We start from the raw sequence: 22158 nt of genomic DNA, 5'->3' as shown, positions 1-22158 counted from the left end.
AAGTCACGTAGCAACTAAGCTTCACATGCAAATCACATAATGCAAAAAGCTCGCCCACGAATTAATAAATAAATATTAATATTATATATACAACAAAATAGTTGGCAACGCTGCGTCACGGTCTTCTGATTGCTAGAATCAACGAGAGCCTTCGTAAAAACGTAGTGATAAGCATTGTGCAAGCTTATGAATCACTCGTCAACGAAGCAAACAGCTGCTAAGCGAAGCCGAGCAACAGTCAAGCGTTGGCAACGAACAGGAACACACGCGAAGTTGAAAGAAACTTCAACCGAAAAACAGCAACAATTTTGGTAAATATAGAAACTGTGCAAACAAACAACGTGCGGTGCAGGTGATTTCACAACAAAAAATCAGAAAACCAAAAGCAATAACAAACCCATTGACATTTGGTGTACGTGTCAAAAATTAAAGCAGAAGTTTTTTTGTGTATACTCATTTACAAACAGAGTAAAAACCAAACAAGTGTTGAAGTTCAAGAATTCGTCAGCAATTAAGTAATTAAAACATATCAAAAACAACTACAACAAAAAGCTAATTGAACACAACATCATTGCGATGGAAAAATCAGGTCCACCCGTCAACTATCCGCGTATGCCCGCCGAAATGCAGGAGGCTACACACAGCGGCTACATCGATCAGCCACCAGCCGCACCGCCATCCTACGACCAGGCGATGCACACCGCTCCCTATCCACCGGTGCAGGTGTTGCCCACACCGAGTAGCACTTCCGACGCCGCCAACCGTCCGTCCACACAGCAACAACAACCAGCACAAACACGCATGAATAAAACAACAACAAGTGCTGGTGGTATTGGCGCTGGCGCACAGCACACCTATGGCGGCAGCACACAGTACGGCGCCACCAGCGTGGGCGGCGCTGGTGGGAGCGGCGGTGTACCGCCACCACATCACGCTTACATGCCCAGCGCGTCAGCCGCGACGCAGCCGATGGTACAACAACCTGTTGTAATCATACAACGTAAGTACGATTAGCTGTAAATGTGAATCACTCACTTATCAGCGTAGAAGGGAATTGTGGCATGATGCAATTTGATATTTGCCGAGCAACAAAACAGTTGTCACAATTGGCAAATCGCTAGTGCGTTCAATGAAATATTTATTTTGTATTATAATTTTTGAACTAGTTTTTTAGAATTGTATTGGTGATTTATTTTAATGGAAATTTTTTAAAAGATTTTTTTTATATGTTTTAGTAAAAATTTTTTCCCAAAATTTTTTAGTTCGAAAACTACATGTTTGAAAAATTTGTATATTCTTAAAGCTAATCCAATTTTTCATAATTTTTATACCTTGAACAAGGTGTATTAAACTTTCCACCACTATGTTTACGTATATTATATATATGTTTTTGTTTTATATATATATATGTATATATATGTACATATGTATATTCACCGTGACGAGCTAAGTCAATTTAACCATATTCGATCGTCTGTAAGTCGGTATATACGCGAACTAGCCCCTCATTTTTTGAGATATCGATCTGAAATTTTGCACACGTCCTTTTCCCACCACTGAACGACTCATTTGTCAGAACCGCCGATATCAGACAACTACGACTCATAGCTGTTATACAAACTGACCGATCTAACTCAAATCCTTGTATGAAAAACTTTTTATTTGACAAGATATCGACACGAAATTTGGCATTGATTAAAATAAAACCCATAACTACAATATCCGAGAAAATAGTTTAGATCAGGCAACTATAACATTGTTTGTATGACACAAACTGAGCGTTCCTTGTATGAAAATTGTTTTTGTTTGATAAGGTATCGTCACAGAGTTTGGCACAGATTATTATCTCAGGCTTCACTACAATATCCGAAGAAATTGTTCAGATCGGACTACTACAGCATATATGTATGTAGCTGCCATAGAAACTACTTGATCAAAATCAAGATAAAGATTCTTTTATAACATATCCTTTATGCTATAAGAAATGCACCTGTGAAGTGTATTAAGCTCCAGTGCAGTCGAACGATAAAATAAACAAAATAATATTAATACTCAGATCGTGGGTACCCCGGTACCCGGTTGCTAAAAGACGTCGGTAAAGTTGGTTACTAACAAAAGGGTTAATTGAGTTAAATTTTTTTATTTTAAACATTTATACTCTTTTTAATTTAATTTTTTTTTAATCTCTAAAAGCTGGTCTGTAATTTATATTATTCAAAACACAAATTTTGGAAAACAGTGCATGGAATTTGGAATAATGAATGAATTTCATTTTTTTTTTTTGTATTAAAACCTTCTGAATTGATTTTCCATTAATTTTATAAAACTAAATTTAATAATTTTCAAAGCCGAGCAATATCTTCTCCTAATCAATCTAAAAAAAAATCCTGTTTGTTTCATTACCCCTCAAACTGAAAAACTTTATTTAACTTACTATTTAAATTTCCTTTAATTTTATTTTTCTAAAAAAAATTTTAAAACATATATAAGTTTATTTTGCGTTGAAATTTAAATAAATATTTTTGTTTTGTTTAAATTTTTCGAAACTTACATTGTTTTTTAAATTTATAGAATATTATATTATTATTGATTTAGTTCATTAAAAGTATATTCCGTTTATATTTTTTGAAACTTGAAATTTTCTTTACCCCAAACATTTTTGAAATAACGTTTTTTTACCAATGTATACCTTGTTTTTTTGCAAATAATTTTTTTATATTACTTAAATTTTAAAATTTAAGACTAATTAGTTTTTATGTTATTTTAATTTTTGAAATATATATAATTTTATTTTTTCTCGTAAAATATTATATTTCTAAAGATTTTTAAATTAAATAGAATATTTTAATACATATTATTTTTATCACTCTTCACTATAGAGTCTAACAGTAAAAATAGTATAATCAACAGATTAAAAAATTGGATACACACACACACACACCGGCATGCATTAGCTGCACTTGCATTTACAAATAATCTCATTAGTCAGACACAACTCATAATGCCTTTTGTTTTCAAAGTTTGCTCGGAAATGGGTACTTGATAGCAATTTTAATAACGTCAATGACATTTCAGTTGGAAAAGCACAAAACCGCTGATATTACTTTTTATAATTTGTTTATATATTTTACTATTATTTTTTTTTTTTTTTGTGGAAACAAATTGTTCTGGTATTCGAAGCAATTAGTCATAAGCAAATGGAAAAACCGAAATTTAAATTTTACTTACCTTCTTTTTATTTATTTATTTTTTTTGATAATCAATATTATAAATAAGTATTTTATTCAGATAAAAATTTGTTGATCAATATGCAAAAGAAACTCCCTGCTATTTAGTATACTTTATTTTTTTCTGATTCAGCAGCTTCTCCAAAAACTAGAGGAACACCTGGCACTCCCAGAAATTTTGACCACAATAATCATAATAGTAAAACAATATTTATAAATTTTTTCGTTTTTCAAATACTCTTTCATCCAAATTTTGTGGTCGGGAAGATAGTTATTTATATATATAATATCGAATAATAAAAGATAAGCACTAAATGTTGATGCAGTCTTACCTCTGACAATTCAAAGAAAATGCCATTGAAAGCACCTAAGCGTTCCTACAATGCTAGCTTAATACTACAATATACCAATTATGGTCTGAGTCTGAGACTAAAGCATTTAAGGGGAGCATAGATCGATAAATTCACACAAGTGAACTCCATGTTCTGAAAACGATTTCTCAAGCAGATCAAGAGATCTCTACACATAGCTTTTATACTACAACCGTAAGCTCACTCAATATACTGGCTAGGCATCATACAAGTATATATCTAGTAGGTAGTTACGCGCATACATAACTAAGCATGCGTTTCAAAAGTATGTTAGACATGCGTGTGTGCTTACATAAATATTTAATTTCCTCTAAAGCAAGTGTAGACAGAAGTAACTCAATACATTTGCTTTGTTTTCAACGCAAAGTGATTTTGAGGTGAAAATAAATAAAGAGCTAACGAGTTACCGACGTGGAGATGTGTGCTTGGCATTACTCAATGCAAAATAGAAAGGTGTGTGGCTTTTGTTAGCCGGAAAATGGTGTAACTTAAGACGACCGATAAAATGGTTGTAAACAAAGGAGTAGAGAAGAGGAGAGTACACAGTTATAAACAAATTGCATTCTTCTTTTCACTTCTCTTTCACGTCTCTGTTTTGCCTATAATGGAAAGAAAGAAAAAACTATGCCGATTATTGTCTTTTTAAAATCTAATTGAATTTGATAGAGATGGTTCTAGAAGTACGCCATTTTAATTTGTCTCTTTCAATTTAATCTAAAATATGCCTCACAGCGCTTAAACTTCAGTCTCGCAAAATTAATAATTTCACAAAGATAGTATACTATTAGTTTGACATGTCTTCTTACAAACAATTAAATTGCCTCAACATTCATTGGGACTACTAATGACTTAATTTGGAATAAATAGGTGTATGTTTAATGGCTGCTCATGATCTTCCAATTTTCGCCTAATGCTCACAGAAATTAAACAGCCAACAATCAATTAAAGAACTATATATCGTTCTTCATTATTTTGCTACTGTTATGACTGTTTCAAAAAACTTTTTAAGAACTGGCCGAACACAATTTCACCAGCAAACGAAAAATAGAGTAATTAATCTGCCTTTGTCATATTATATATCTCAGTTAAAGAAAGCACAAAATAATGACGCGAAGGCAGAGTCACGTCTACGTCAAACCGTTGACGTCAGTTATTATGTAATTACAACGTTGTTCCCATCTTTATATATATCGGATCTTTATACCCTGAACAGGATGTATTAAGCTTGCCACGAAGTTTGTAACACCCAGAAGGAAACGTCGGAGACCGTATGAAATTTATACCTAAATGATCAGCATGATGAGCTAAGTTGATTTAGCCATGTCCGTCTCTCTGTCTGTCTGCAAACATAAATATATGCAAAATAGTCCCTCAGTTTTTAAGCTTTCGATCTGAAATTTTACACCTGTCACTAAGAAGCTTTTCAGGAACGGCCGATATCGAAACACTATAGTTGGCATACAAACTGAACGATTGGAATCTTTCATTTGGCGAGATATCTTCTCGAAATTTAGCATAAGTTGTTTTCTAAGATAATCTCCGCAGAAATTATTCAGATCAGATCACTATATCATATAGCTGCCATACAGATTTAACGATCAGAATCAAGTTCATCTAAGGAGCCTTTGTGTTTGTGAAGGGTATTATAGTTTTATGCAACCGTCTTTAGCTTTATTTATCGGCAATTAGCTGCTTGCCCACCTGTCATATGCTGCCACTACAGCATTTTAATTATAAAATAATTTTCTTATCTTTTGTATTATATTAAAAACGTTTAACTACTTGTCTTTCAAAAAATGTTTGGGGATTTCTATGAAAAATATCATTATTTCTGCTAACCACTTTCAAAATATAAGAAGAAAGAAATTATTATGGTAAATTAAAATGTTAATGTATTCGGTTACATTATAAAATATATCCCAAAATTGCTTATCAACATAACAGTTCTAACTAGATAGGTATATATACGTATATAGATGTACATATGGTAAATACGAATGTTCTATGTTATGAATTATAGAACTATGTATGTACATACGTACATAACTTGTCATTAATTAAAAATTTTAAGTAGTAATAAAAAATGGCCTTGATTGATTGCAATAATTAATTATTTGTTTCATTTTTTGCAGAACAAGCGATTTTGCCCTTGGGGCCGGAGCCAACATTTATCACATGTCCAGGCTGTCACGTTACAAAGCTGACACGCATCGGCTATGAACCGAATGCTAGGACACATTTAATGGCGGCGATACTGTGCATTGTGGGGTAAGAAAATGTTAACAAATACTGTTTTAAACAAAAATAGATTAATATAATAATGATCAATAATGATTTAAAATAATTACAAATAATATATACTAAAATAAATTAAATTTAATTAAATTAAATTACATTAAATTAAATAAAACAAACCAATATAAAGTGAGATAAGAAAAAAATTATATAAAAAAAAATTTTATTAAAGTCAATAAAACTTAAATAATATTTAAATTTTTAAAATTTAATTACTTAAGCAACACCGAATTAAATAATAAAATAAAACAAATAATTGTCCAGAAGATTTTAAGATACATATCTGCGCATTATAGCGGATGTTTTTTAGTGTGATTTTCAAAGAGGCAATATCTTTTTCGGAGTTGGTCTTCTTAACAGCTCTTACATGATTTATACTCAGTTTGGTTTGCCATTCCACAGTGAACAGACTTACTTTGGAACAACGTTGGAAATAATAATTCCATTCGCGCAACGCAACTCACGCTGCGTCCCATATTCGATCGACATAATCCAACTGAGTCGATAACTCAAGCAGCTGCTACTGTGGAGCAGAATATCGAAAAAGATTAGTTATTATTTCTGCAAAAAGTGATCGAAAGCCTCTAGGCTGCAATTTATTCGAGCCGGCCGCGGCGGTCACTTGCCCGAAATTATTTTTAGAAAGTAATGGCATACCTCCTCCTCTTTGTAGTAAATCTAATATCTTGGCAATAACATTAAATTATTTGTGCTTTATTTCTTCTTGAAAACCACATGTCTAAAAACGACACCCTTTACTGTCATTACCAAAAAACTAGCAGCCATAACAAAACAGTTGTTGTTGAGAACGCTTGGTCCAGTTGGAGTGTTCTCTTTATAAACTAAATAGAATTTTTATATATGAAGTTTTAAACCATCAGAAGACACTTTGAACCTTTTTTATACTCTCGCAACCTGTTGCTACAATAGTATAATAGTTTTGTTCACCTAACAGTTGGTTGTATCACCTAAAACTAGTCGAGTTAGATATAGGGTTATATATATATAAATGATCAGGATAAAGAGACGAGTTGAAATCCGGGTCCGTCCGTCCTTGCAAGCTCTAACTTGAGTAAAAATTGAGATATCTTTATAAAACTTGGTACTGTGAGACGGTTGGTATTGCAGAGGGGCGTAATCGGACCACGCACACAAAACGCTATTATTCAAAAACAAATAAATTGCCATAACTAAGCTCCACAACAAGATGCAAGACTCTTATTTTGTATACAGGATCAGAATAAGTAGGGGTATCTGCAGTTAAAACTGTTTTTTAAAGTGGGCGTGGTCCCGCCCCTAATAGGTTTAATGTGCATATCTCCTAAACCGCTAATGCTATAATAACAAAATTCACGGAAACAAATGTTTTTAGAACTTCTACCTACAGTGTGAAAATGGGTGAAATCGGGTGGCAACTCCGCCCACTCCCAATATAACGGTACTGTTAAAAACTACTAAAAGCACGATAAATCAAGCACTAAACACGCCAGAGACATAAAATTTTATCTCTGGGATGGTATGAGATGACTTTATAGGAACCGCATTCAAAATAGACAGTGGGCGTGGCACCGCCCACATTTAGGTGAAAACCCATATCTTGAGATCTGCTTAACCAATTTTAACCAAATTCGATGCATAACGTTCTTTTCATATTTCTATGTTCATATTTCTATGTTATACTATAAATGGGCAAAATCGGACTACAACCACGCCTATTTCCCATATAACACCATATTCAATTCTATCTGATTCTTTCACTTTCCACTATGCATATCAAGCAACAATGATTATATCGGGCTAAAACTTTGCGTGAATAATACGATTAAAATATGCCACCTTGTGACCAAAAATTGTCTAAATCGAACCAAAACTGTTCAAGCCCCCAAGTTCTAAATATGTGGACCCCAGTGCCTATAATTGACTTTCTACCGAAAATATCAGTCAATCCACAAAGAAATCTTAAACGAGTATACCATTTGACTTTGCGAGAGTATAAAATGTTCGGTTACATCCGAACTTAGTCCTTCCTTACTTGTTTTTTTTTAATCGTAGTTGTCAACGAAATATCCGCTAAATTCGTTAAGACCGTAAAATAGCAATAATTAATAATAATATTTAATAATATGTATTATTCTATTGAGTAGTCTTTTGAGTACATGGTAAACTCACACAAATACTGCATATTCTGCCAAAGAAATATTGATTATTGTAACACTTAGGTTGATTAACATATTTTTTGATAACACCACAAGTAACTGCAATTAAGCTGTCAGTAATACCATTTTCCCATTTTCCAGTAAGTCAATAAGCTGTGTCTGAACCGCCAATATCGGACTATTATAGCTAATAGCTGCCAGACAAACTGATCATTCAAACTGAACGTCAAAATCAAGTTTTTGTATTGAAAACTTCTGTATTTCACGCGATTTCTTCACGAATGTTTTCATGGATTATTATCCAATGCAATACTACAATATCTGAATAAATATTATCAGTTTGGTCTCTTAGCAGCCATACAAGCCGAGTTCTTGTATGAAAACTTTTTTATTTGTGAAGGGTATTCAATGTATATAAAGTATTATATACCTATATATTATATATTATAAAGTATTAATATGTTAAATTAATATTTTATCATCATTTTTGTTTTTGGTAACCTTATTTTTTCATCATTATGTAAAAGTTTCCCCCAACTGATTCAATACACTTCATTGAGCCCATAGTGACATTTAAATAAATTTAATAGCAATTGAACATTAATATGGCAATTAGTTGGCTGCTGCAAAAATAATAAAATTGTATTTAGGAAGAAGTTTTTCAGTACTAATTTAGCCAATTTGCTAATTGACTTATTTAAAGAGTTGTGCCAAAAGCTTATAAAATTAATTTCGTCTCATTCATATTAGTAATATATTAATTGCGCTTTTTAATTATGTAAAATTGCAAACAATTACATATTTCTATATAAATGAAGCTCCCAGCACAAGTATTTCATTATTTCACAGCATTATGGCGTGCCAGACAATGCAAAACTAAAATATCTTATCAAAAAACCCCACTTATATCATTAATTCTTTGTTTGCTTGATAAAAATGCGCATTATTTGTAGCGGATATAAGCCCACACATATGTACGTACATTCATACATAAAAAGATATATTACAGTACTGGTGTTTGCTGCAAGCACCAGACACATATTTACATTTCGATAATGAAAACCTTCGATATGAAAATATATAATAAAAGGAAGTATATATAACAACGCTAAAATTTAGATCATGTTTTTCTGTTATTTATTTACTTTCAGCTTATGGTGTTGCGTCTGTTTGCCCTACTGTGCGGAGAGTTGCATGAGCACAAACCATTACTGTGGTAATTGCAATAAATATCTAGGCACCTACAATGGCGGCGGGTTCTGATGGGCTGGAGTTATAAGCATGCAGACACACATATGTATATGTTGACCTTCGACACTCGCCACGAAGTTTTTAAAACACTTTTATTGTATACAAATATATATATATATATATATATATATATGTGTAGTATAATATTATTATATTAATTTATTGTTAAACGATGAAACTTTAATTTACTTAAATAGTGAAAAATTAAAACAACAATGTATATAAAAAGTTAACTGAACGATTATTTATTAAGTGATCAACATATGATACATATATAAGCTTCATATATATTTTAAAGCATTATATACTAAAAATGCGTATATGCAAATATTATTTGAAATATTAGGCGGATAATTTAAAGCGAAATGTTATTTATTTATGTGTTTAAACATTTGACTTGAAATATAAGTATAATTAAAATGTTTGTTGCCATGCTTAACAATTATTTCGCTGTCCAGATTTCATGACTTTAAAGAGTGAATCAGAAATACTTAGCCACTAAATAAAAAACAGAGCTTTATTTTTACCATGGTAATCATTACTAATGATTAATCTGTACTAAAAACAACGAAAGTACTGTTTTGTTTTTTTTAAGAAAAACTGTAAAGGGCTTGAGCTTAGATTATATGAAGTCGTTGATACAAATGACAGTAAAATGAAACCACTTTCAAGAATAGTAGCGTATCTTCATGAAATTTAGCATGGATTATTATTCAAGGCGTTGGTATAATCTCGAAAAAAATTGTACAGATTGGACTACTATAACATATAGCTGACATACAAGCTGAACAATCAAACTCAAGTCCCTGTATGGAAAGCCTTTTTATATATATGAATGGCGGGTTAGAATTGGAATTTTTTTATTTTTTATTTCCTTTAATTTAATAAAAACAATTTAAAATACTTATGAGCAACTTCAAATTTTCTTATTACAGTAAAATTTTTAAACGAAATTATTATTTGCAGTAATGAGCGCGGAAATATAATATCTATGTATATAATGTATTTATGGTATATGTAAAAATAAAATACATACATATAACCACTTACATACATACATAAATACAGCTATGAAAATATGCACATTTTTATGGCTTCTTTCTTGGGTTACAGTATCGTAAATGTTTCTAATATATAACATGTTTGAGTTTTTTCTACGAATTTATTCCTCGTATTCTATGATAGTATACGAGGAATATATTTAAGTCCTTATTTTCCAACAACACAAATAATGATGTTCTTCTAATAAAATCTACGCAAATACTACTTTTGCAAAGTAATCGGTGCCATTTTTGTGATAAAATCAAAAAGTAACGGAATATCTTGGCAGTACATTCGACTCTGATCCAGCAACATCAAATTAAATGCAAAATGTTTACATGTTAGTCAACTTTGAATTAAAAGATTTTGGCATACATATACATGGATATATGAAATCAAACTGTGTGCAATTTACGTGTCCATTGCTGTATATCGCATACCGTATATATATATATATGCATATTCATACATAAGTGTGTGTACTTAATCTGTTAGCCGCCGAAAATCAAATTTTTTTACAATATTATATACACACATGTACATTCGCCTGTATTGAAGTGCCGACTAATCAGAGTGCAAAGCAATCATATTAACATTATTCGATTTTCACATTTTTGTGTTATTAGAACACTTACCATCACACTTAATGCCTAAAATTGGTGAAATTAAAATATATATAACACCCTGGTATGAACGTGAAATGACCACGAATTACAGAAAGAGTTAAAAGTAAACACAATAATTATGCTATAATTTCGCTTTATTCGAGGTACTTACTCACATACATACTATTTAAAGTTAAAGTAAATAGGGGAAATCAATAAAGTAAATCATTGTAAATAATACACATATGCTAAACCACAGCTCTGCACTTGCCTAGCATAGAAGAACAGAAAAAATTCTATATTATCTACGCTATTCTATAAACTTACTGTATTCAAACATAACCAAAACAAGAAAAAACGTTAACTTCGGTTGCGCCGAAGCAAGAACTTGATTCCGAACGTTCAATTTGTATGTCACCAATTTCTGTGGAGAATAATTTGTTGCCTTAAGCAATAACTCGTGTCTAATTTCGTGAAGATACCTCGTCAAATAAAAAAATGTTCCATGCAAGCACTTTACTCCGATTGTTCATTTAATATGGCAGCTATATGCCATAGTCATCCGATCCATACAATTTCTTCGGAGATTACATGGTTGCCTTAACTAATAATCCGTGCCAAATTTAGTGAAGATACCTCGTCAAATGAAAGAGTTTCCCATACAAACACTTGATTCCGACTGTTCAGTTTGTATGGCAGATATATGCTATAGTGGTCCGATATCGCCGTTCCGACAAATGAGCAGCTTCTTGGAAAAAGGAAGAAGAAAAAGAAGTGTTCAAAATATCAGATCGATATCTCAAAAACTGAGGGACTAGTTCGCGTATATACAGACGGACAGACGGACGGACGGACAGACAGACGGACATGGCTAAATCAACTTAGCTCGTCACGGTGATCATTTATATATACACTTTATATGGTCTCCGACGTTTCCTTCTGGGTGTTACAAACTTCGTGGCAAAATTAATATACCCTGTTCAGGGTATAAATATATAATATTCGAAAATTAATTTCTGTTTGCCTAATGCAATTCCATCCTATTTCACATTTATTATTTTAACTTTTTTCGGTACTAAAGAACAAGATCCAGAAAAAATAGATGGCGCCGGAGTTGAATAATTACCAAAAATAAACTTTTTACTGCCCTATCTGTATATTTAAGCAATATTCGAGATATATATTGCATAGTGACAAAGGAAAGGGAAAAATCATCCCCTAAAAACACGATGATAAACAAAATTAAAAGAGATGGTCAGATATTTTTCATATTATTTATTTTAAAACTTAAACCTAAATATTTGTATCAAAAATTGCCAGCAGGATTGGAGAAAAAGATTCCAACCCCTCAAGTTGATATATTGTATTTGGGTGTACAAGATATTAATTTGATTCTCAATCGAGCAAGATTTTCTCTTTACCGATCTATTGCATATCTGAACCTAAATAACGCAACGATTACCCTCCTCCCGCCAAACCGACGCAAGGGACGTAAACCGTATTCTTGCGGAATTAGCCGAAAGGGTAGAGAGTTTTTTTAGCTCAGCTCAGATTAAGAAAAAATTATATAGTCTTAAATTAAATTAAAATCATGACATATTCGCGTAAAGTCTCGTTTACTTCAAAATTTTATCTATAATGATTTTAACAGTTAGACTCTTTCTGCCTCGATAAGCGAGCCGGGATATTAAATTTAACTTCAGACAAGAGAAAAGAATTGAAACTGTTCCATTTAAAATTATTAACGACTAATGTATGGAGGACGACTTTACCTGGAATCGTATCTAAAATTCCCTAAGGCGAACAGCAAAAATTGATTTTGAACTCTGAAATGTTCGAATGGATTTGGTAACTAGGTAGTATTCAATGGACGAAACCAATATCGACTAGCTCAGCCAAACCGAGTGTACGAACATATTTCGCCACGAACTTATGGCGCTCGCTTATGTCGTGCTCACTTTATACTTTAAAATTTCTTCCAGTAATGCCAGAATTACATTAGACAATGTAAAGGTTAATTTATTACAGATTACGCAGACACCTGACCTACTAGTATCTTTGATGCAAAAGAGGCTATTACGGTCGAAAACATAAAAACATCTTTAAAAGGGATATGGATTAATGAAGTGTATTGAAGTTACTGGCACTCTAAAGATATAAAAGGAGAGTGCCAGATATCTCATTCTTGAATTTTTGGATATGGAGAAGCTCTGTTCAAAGTGGGTGGACCAACTGTTCGCATATTTATTATCCTAAGCAGTGTGTGTACTATCGTACTAATCACGAAGATTTGTTACAAATATATCAACATGACTCCATCATTTTACTACGGAATCCAAATGACTGTTGTTTAAGTAGATATTGGAACGTTCAAAGCTCGTAAAGCAGCCTAATTAAAAAAAAAGTATTATTTCATTAAGACAATAAATTGTGTTACAAATAAATGGAAACGAAATCTTCCTAAGTTGTTTTACGAATTGCTCCGAAACCACCATATTCTCTAGTTCCCAGCGGTTTCTCCTATCAACCAGACTTCAAGTGACTATATACTGGAAAAAATTTAGCACAAAAGGAAAGGTAATCGCCGAGGTTGAGCCCTATTATGAAGCAAAAGGCGTAGCATATTATACTCATATGATTTTAAAAAGTTGGGAGAATGCTATAAATGGCGTAATGATCTTGATGGTACCTATATCAATTAGTAAATGCAAAAAATTGTTTTTATTGAAAATTTCTGACGCTTTAGGAGTTACTTGATGCACCTTCATCGTGGTGTAAAAATAATAGGTTATCTAGTGGGAATGAATATCTTTGGATCATATTGGAAAGCTATGTAAGAATATTACAGTTAGTTTTCGAACATTATGGTAAAAATAAATAGTTGACAATAATGAGGAGATCTGTGCTATCACTGACTATTTTTCAGTAAATTTCATCTGATGTCAACATACCATTCATCAGATATTTAAATATATCAAAAAAAATCAAAAATATAATGAATATAAAATTATAAACAATAATACATTCCGAATACCTTCAGAATTTTCTGGGCCCATATACACTTCAAACTGATCTTCACTTCAAACTGATCACTATCTCTTCAAAATCGCCACAAGAGTATGAATTTCTCTCTTTTATAATCGGAAGTACTTTAAATTTCACTCGGTCTCTATACACACTTCAATAGGGCCTGAACTGATCTTGATCTTGAGCTAATTGTGTCCTCTCAAAAACCGTTCCAACCTAATGAATATTTTTTCGAATTCTGAGTAAAAGTAAGAGTAAATACCACTACCGCATTAAAGTGTCACAAAACAATCTTGTAGCCACGAATGAAGTAAAAGAAAGAGATGGAGAGAGTGTAGAGTACATATCCGAATGTAAACAAATAAAAGACTTTTTTGTATTATCGAGAAGTATGCAGTAAAGTAGAAAAACGAATTGAGCGGATATTGATTAATTGACCGGAGGTACAAGTACATATTGACATAATGATAAAAGCACGTACACTCTACGCGCTCTGCGCCCATTTTCGCTTTGAAATGAAAATTTACCGCGAATATCGATGATAAAAATTAAAGCTTTTCACTCGAAGGTGTTTGTCGCGCTACCGGTGCTGCTGATAACAAAAGATATCGGTGATGTGTGTGTGTGGGTAAGAGTAAATATATATACAGATATATATGTATCTAAGTATATACGTATGTAAGTATTTATGTATTTATGTATTGATAGATAGTTGCTTTGTTTATTTTCAGTTTCGTTGTAATTTTTATTATCTTTACACACTCACATACATAAATACATACATACTAGTATATATATATAGTACAGGTACATTATATGCATTTGCTTGCGCCACCGACTGGCTTTCGCTGCCTTCCTATAGTTTTTTTTTTAATTCTCTATTTTTTTCGATTTTGATTGTATCGCTGCCCGAAATCGACAAACGCTTGTCGAGCGCGAATGCCTCACAGTTTGGTTTGATAAATGAGTGCAATAGTAACGCCTTTTCACACCTGTTAGACGGGCAGTACGCAATTAGAACAAAGTGTTGAATACTAACTGAAAAGATAAAGAAACAGAAAATATTTTTGTTATTACAACAAATTAATTAATAATCGTTTCATCAATAGTGTTTATTATAAGCGAATATCTAATCAAGTCAAATAAATATGGATGACAAGTCGTCAGCACCGTCGCGCATCTACCCAACAGCGCCACTAGAGCAGACGGTGCCGCCCAACGAGCAACAGCAATCTTTATTGCCACCCGCGCCGCCCAGCTATGCGCAAGCAACAGGTGCCGCACCCACGGCCGCAAACACATCGCATGTTGTTGTAATTACGCGTAAGTGCGACAACCTTCAAATGTTTGTGGGAAAATAAAATAGTTTCAGTTAATTTTTTTTTCTTTCTTGGTGTTTTGTATGCACAGCGGGTGCGCCGATTTTATATGGACCTGTGCCGGTGGATATACAGTGTCCCTATTGCCACAATTATACACGCACACGTCTGCTGTTCAAGCCCACATCCCGTACACATCTGATCGCATTGCTGCTGTGTCTCTTTCAGTAAGTTTCTGTGTTATGGTGTTGCCAATAATTTGCTTTTACAGCCAATGAATCATTTATTTTGTGCGGTATATAATTGGAAAAACAAGTTATTTATTCATAAACCTCAACCTTTGCAAATGCATAGTATATGTATGTGTTTGATAATCATAATTTTAATTATATCATTATTTTATCGATATATACATTAGGGTGGTCCTTAAATATAAAGAACTTAAACCTCTTTGACGCAGATTTTCGCTAATTATCAACACGATACTCCATAACATAAATATTTTACTTTAGTCGAATATGTCACATATACATATTTGACCCCATTGGAGGTAATTATGGTGTGTCGTACAGGAGTTAAAATGCTAATATTTCCGCTTTATGCTTTCACTCAGAACCAAAATTTGTAACATGTGTACATATACGCGATCTGATTCACTTTTTCTGACCACCCTAATTTATGAACTACGCAATTTAATATTTTTATTACCAATCAACAGTTTTTAGTCAACCAACATAAATGGTTGCTTTATAATTATAATTTTAAGTGATTTAGAAATATTAAATATTCGGAGTTACAATTTAAAATTAGTTCACATTATATTTAACGAATATTAATATTTTATTTTAAAGAACAACTTTATTTTACAACTATTTGCAGAAAAAGGCTAAAATATGTGTTTAAGTCTATGATTAAAATATACAAAAAAAATTTTAAAATATCAAGCAAATCTCAAATCACAAAATTTTACACCAAATACTCAGCAAAAAATTAAAAAAACAAGAAAAAACGTTAAATTCGGTTGCACCTAAGCTATAATACCCCTCAGAAATACAGAGGCTCCTTACTAGAACTTGATTCCAATTGTTCAGTTTGTATAACAGCTATATGATAGTGTTCTGATCTTAACAATTTCTTCGAAGACTACATCGTTTTCTTAGTAAATAACTCATGCCAGATTTCGTGAAGATAGCTTTTCAAATGAAAAAGTTTTCCATGCAAGCACTTGATTCCGATTGTTCACTGTGTATGGCGTTTACGTTATAGTGGGCCGATGTCGGTGGTTCCGACAAACGAGCAGCTGAGAAAACGACCTGTGTAAAATTTCAGATCGATATTTTAAAAGCTGAGGGAGTAGTTCGCGTATATACAGACAGACAGACGGACATGGCTAAATCGACTCAGCTCACCATGCTGATCATTTATATATAAGTATATATTATATGGGTCTCCGACGTTTCCTTTTGGGTATTACAAACCTCGTGGCAAACTTAATACAACCTGTTCAGTGTATAAAAATACATGCAGAAATTAAATAGGATTGCCATACTTGTATATCAAAAAATAAATAAAATAATTGAAAAATTAAAATGAGGTATTCTTCCTTCTAAATAAATAGTATAACTTTACAATAACTTTCAAAAAGGGTCGCCAACTTTTTAGAAACCTTATTAAATTTATTTTATACTTTTATCAAATACATTAACATATTCAAAATACATCAAAAAAACTATCAAAAATTATAATAAAGTATGTTAAAGGATTTTAAGTAAACTTTCTTACAAAAAAAAAAATTAGTATTGCCAACTATCTGAAAATCTAAGTAAATTAAACAAAATCTGTATGTTTGAAATAACACATGTTGTCATGTACATTTTTCCAAAAAAAATTCAAATTTTTCATCGATCTTTTATATATCTAGAAATAATTAAAATAACCTAAAGTTAGTGAAAATATACTAAAACATGTAAGGAATTGATAAATTCGTGTGTAACCGAACATTTCATACTATAATCTTACATATTTACTCCATGAATATATCTTGCATATTGAACGATATATACGGTTAAAGGCCAACCGGAAGTTTTAAAATCTTTAACTAGTTATATGGGAGATAGGTGTAATATTGACCCGGTTTTATCTATTTTTGGCAATATAACATACTATTAACAGAATCAAATGCTCCCTGAGTATTAATTAAGTACCTCACATATCATCATCACAATATATTATATAAGGAGAAAAATCAACCGGATGTTAAAATATCCTGATGTTAGTTACAACTTCTTATCACTTCTTCTTTTTCTACTTTCAGACTTTATTGCTTCATATGTCTACCCTATTGCATTGGCAGTTGCATGAATACGGCGCACTATTGTGGCATGTGTGACCGTTACTTGGGCACTTATGTGCGAGAATAATAATGAAAAGCATAGAAAATGAAGTCTACAAGAAAATGCATTAATTTTAATATTTTTACATCACGCTTTTTAAATTAATTACACAACATTTTTCATTTATAAAAACAAAAATAAAGTTCTGTATGATTGTTTTCACATATACTAATTCATAGAGAATGTATGTTATTTGCGGTTATAAAGTTAAGATATAAATTTGGTTATATTTATATCTATTCATATTGGGAAGGGTTTGGAATACAGAATAGTTTATAGAGTGGTTTCTTTGTAAGGGTTCGAGACACGAATTAACAAAATAGTTTTTGATTTATTATTAGATTATCCAAAAGAGTATACATTTTAACTATTTATGGAACATGATTTCATACTTCCCATTTGTATCCTATTAACCCACTTTCTAAGAGCTTAGCCACGATCTTAAGAGCCTATTCGATTGACACTTTTCTTTTTCTTTCATTCGAGGTACACCATAAAAAAAAACAAGACTAGCTGACTCTTTTTGACTATCAGAGGGTTAATGTAAAAACTATTTTTAGTATTATCTATTTATATCAGTTTTAGTCATAGAAAGGAAATAACACATTCTTGAAATTTATAGATAATAAAAAAATGTTGGTAACAAGTAAGAAAGAAATAAGTTCGTGTGCAGTCGAAGATAATAAACTCAATTTAATTTAGATATCTTCAACTCACACCGATAACATACATACATATATTGTACTTTGTAAATATAAAATAATGTAAAAAAGTTAATGAAATGCATTATATTGCGTATATCAGTGTAAACAGAACAAACGAACAAGTTTCACCATGTCTGACAACAAACCATACCTACTTTAACCAAAGGGACGAATATTAGATAGGTTAGAAAGTATTAACCGATATATATTCTTCAGGAAGTCAACTAGACTAATGAAAATAAAAGCATGTAGGGTAGTGCTAAGTTCGGGCGTAACCGGACTTTTTATACTCCTTGCAAGAATCAAATGCTTTCAGGTGCTGGCAAAACTTTATATTAAATGTTGCGAAAGAATTCAACATTCATTATTCGACGAAATCATGAATGGATTTCAATCAAATTTGTATGTTATTAACTTACATTCATTAAGGTACCTCAAATACCATCACCAATATAGTTAAAAGGAGTAAAGTCAACTAGATGTTTGAAAATTTTGATATTAGTTATATGGGGGCTAGGACAAGTTTTCACCCAGTTGTATCCCTTTTAAGCACAAAGATGCATTATTATTAGGGAAACACGCTTTTCTAATTTCAGTAAAATAACTCACATATTTACCAATATATGCGGTAAAAAGTCCGCCGGAAACTCGAAAATTTGTCTATTAGGTATATGGGGACTTAATAATAACAATAATAACCCAACGATTACCCTCCTCCCGTCCAACCGACGCGAGGGGCGCAATCCGCATACGTGTGGAATTAGCCGAGTCAGAAAAGGCAAGAGAGTTTTTTAAGTGTTGAGATCTAAAACTGCTCAGCTACAGAAACAAAAATTTCAACAGCTAAGATCTAAAGTTACAATATAATAAATTGTTACATTTTCATTTATTAAGAGAAAACAATAAAGTCTTTTTAATTTTGAAAAGTGAGTCAGATAAGTCAAATGTGCTGGAATGAGAATTAAAATCATGACATATACGGCGGAATGGCTCGTTTAGTTCAAAATTTGATCTACAGGATTTTAGCAGTAAAGGTCTAAACTGCCTCGAAAGGCGAACCGGGATATTAAATTTAATTTCAGACAGGAGAAAAGAACTGCAAACAGTTCCATTCAAAAGTTTCACTAAGAATGTTATGCCAAGCATTTCCCTACGACTAGAAAGTATAGGTAGATTAATAAGTTTTAAACGACTAGTGTATGGAGGTAGACTTACCCTAGCATCCCATCGGAAATGCGCTAAGGCGAAAAGTAAAAATTGTTTTTGAACCGACTCTGACTTGTCAGAATGGATTTGGTAGCTAGGGTTCCATACCACAGAGCCATATTCCAATATAGGTCTAACCAAAGTTGCATAAAGTGTTTTAGTAATATACGGATCTCTAAATTCTTTGAGACTAACGTTTAACAAAACTGAGGACAGCTTTTGCTTTCAAGACCATGGTGTCAATATGAAGACTGAAATTAAGCTTAGGGTCCATATTAACTCCCAAATCAACATAGTTAAAAACTTGCTCTAGAATTAAGGAATTATTTATCCGATTCAATCCATTTTCGACTTATAATATATGCATTATATTATCAGGAAAGAATTCTCTCCGAATTTTTATAATATATCTCTGTGATTGGCCGATATTTTCTATAAAAAGTTCGCAGTAGGAACTGGGGTCCACATATTCGGTACCTAGGTTTTTGAATAGTTTTGGTTCGATTTTAACAACTTTTGATTGCAAGTTGGGAGAATTCATAGTTTCATCAAGTTATATTCATTGATTCGTGCTTTGTATGCTGGAAAGTGAAAGAATCATATGGAATTTAAAATTATGTTATTTGGGAACTAGGCGTGGTTGTAGTCCGATTTCGGTCATTTTCATACTGTAATATAGAGATGTCAGTATACTATGACGAGTTATAGGTTTTTACCTAACTGTGAGCGGTGCCACGCCCATCATCTCAGGTATAAAATGGTATGCCTCTGACGCATTTATTTATAAACTAATCGCACTTTTAGCATTTTTTAACAAACCCGTTATATGATGTCTCCTTAATTTTATTAAGATATCTTTTAAATTTTTAGTAAAAAGCCAGCATTTCCTATGTATAGAAATGGGAAAGAATAATGTTACTGTAACTCCTCTTTATTATAACCAAACAAAATTGCTCGTTGTAATATTGCATTTCTAGGTATGTTTGTATATAAAAGTTTCTGTATTTAATTACTTATTTTGATTGCATTTGACATGCAACGAAGTATTTTATAATTACAACAGCAACTAATAACATATGACACATAATAACCACAGGTCATAGTTCTGGATTGGGTTTACCATTAGGTATACATACATACCATACTATCAAATTTAGCTGGTCCATTTGAACAGAAAACCGAGTCGATAAAACTTTTTTCCTAGATTGGTACAACCTTTTTTATGTTCGTAGTAAGCTGATCTCTATATGTCAACAATAGCCACGGAAAATGAACAACGCATTTGCTTAAAATTTTGTGTTTTCAATGGAATCCCGGCCACGGAATTGACGGATTGGGTAGTCTACTTTGGCAGAACACATTTAAATTAACGTTTTGGGTATGAAGCGTGCTATAGACTCCCACCAACAGACCTGAGTCGCAAATGAAATGCTTGAAAATTGGCCTTACGCATGACGTCGTGTCAAATTTGGTTTGTACACCCAGCGGGAATCGTGCACTCAACTCACTGCTCTTAATAAAAGTAGTTAAAAATTTTATCTCCGGCTCCAAAAGATGTAGCCCTAGGAAGTAAAGGCATTATCATTTCTGTGGGTTTTTGAAACTAAAAGTGATTGCAATAAAATATTTACATTTTCTAACAATGTTAGAAAGAAGGTTGCTACCCGGTTATAAAATATTAATAACAAAATATTTGATACTGATAAAATTCAACAAAATTCGTTGTCGAAAAATTTTTTGAATAGCGTCGCCAAATTTTTAGTAAAAATGTTAGCAAGACCGTTCTATTGTAATATACACTTAAAACTTTACAGTTACATACAGTTTTGAGAAGCGTTGACAACTCTTACAAATTTTTTATTTACCCAGATCCGAAGTTACAACAACTGTAAATACTTCTATTGTTGCATTTAGAGTGATGATAATCCATTATCGTGCGATTTAACACTGCTGGACTACGACGATTGACGGCTTGGAAGAGAATATGCGTGGCGTTATTGTTAACATACGTCCTCAATTGCTGCATAAAGGTGTTAAAAAGTGGGCATCTTGCGTGGAAATTTATCGAGGTCAGCCGATGCGGTTTTTAGAACATAATGGTAAACCCTCATTTTTATAATAAAGTAAAGTTTTGACCATAACATTAAGTTATATGCGTTTTATATCTTCTTTAAAACAACATGTATAAAAAAAAAACACCGTTTAACCCCAACAACTAACATTTACTAGCCAAACAAACGGAAAATCCGCATATGCGGGAAATATTGTACTATCCTTCTAAACAACTTGGCCCAAGAGACTACGGGTTTCGAGCCAGCGATTTTTATATATATTTTAATAGATAGGTGCATTTTGATATTCTATTGTCGGAATCGGCTAGATCGTACAACTATATCACATATCTCCTATACAACCAATTATTCAGATTTATTTTCCGGTAGGCATTATTCAATTAAAAGGCTAAGAGCTCGTAATTTTGCAGAATAGTTCTCTAATATAGAATTAACAATGACAGTGATTTTGCGAGTTTATATAATAAAAAATCGACCTACGCTATCCTACA

General features: G+C 32.2%; 2 protein-coding genes and 1 long non-coding RNA gene across 3 annotated transcripts in view; 2 read left to right on the top strand and 1 right to left on the bottom strand.

The window, feature by feature from the left end:
- The first annotated feature begins 221 nt into the window (after positions 1-221).
- LOC106623143 (lipopolysaccharide-induced tumor necrosis factor-alpha factor) lies at positions 222-9873 on the top strand. The gene is made up of 3 exons (XM_014242554.3): positions 222-1000; positions 5731-5866; positions 9201-9873. The coding sequence occupies exons 1-3, from the start codon at positions 577-579 to the stop codon at positions 9310-9312; spliced, it is 672 nt and encodes a 223-aa protein (XP_014098029.3). The 5' UTR covers positions 222-576; the 3' UTR covers positions 9313-9873.
- Positions 9874-14794: 4921 nt separating this feature from the next.
- Positions 14795-22158, bottom strand: part of LOC138856881 (uncharacterized) — a 48071-nt gene continuing 40707 nt past the window's right edge. Inside the window, exon 2 of the long non-coding RNA XR_011395863.1 lies at positions 14795-15011. This is a non-coding gene — a long non-coding RNA (uncharacterized lncRNA). The remainder of the gene's footprint in view (positions 15012-22158) is intronic.
- LOC106623145 (lipopolysaccharide-induced tumor necrosis factor-alpha factor homolog) lies at positions 14942-17857 on the top strand. Its single transcript, XM_036362911.2, has 3 exons — positions 14942-15296; positions 15384-15519; positions 17607-17857. The coding sequence occupies exons 1-3, from the start codon at positions 15122-15124 to the stop codon at positions 17710-17712; spliced, it is 417 nt and encodes a 138-aa protein (XP_036218804.2). The 5' UTR covers positions 14942-15121; the 3' UTR covers positions 17713-17857.

Source organism: Bactrocera oleae, chromosome 4, assembly GCF_042242935.1.
Source record: "Bactrocera oleae isolate idBacOlea1 chromosome 4, idBacOlea1, whole genome shotgun sequence".
NCBI classification, from domain to species: domain Eukaryota; kingdom Metazoa; phylum Arthropoda; class Insecta; order Diptera; family Tephritidae; genus Bactrocera; species Bactrocera oleae.
Note: the sequence above shows the minus strand (reverse complement) of the source record. Positions and strands in the feature narration are given on the sequence as shown.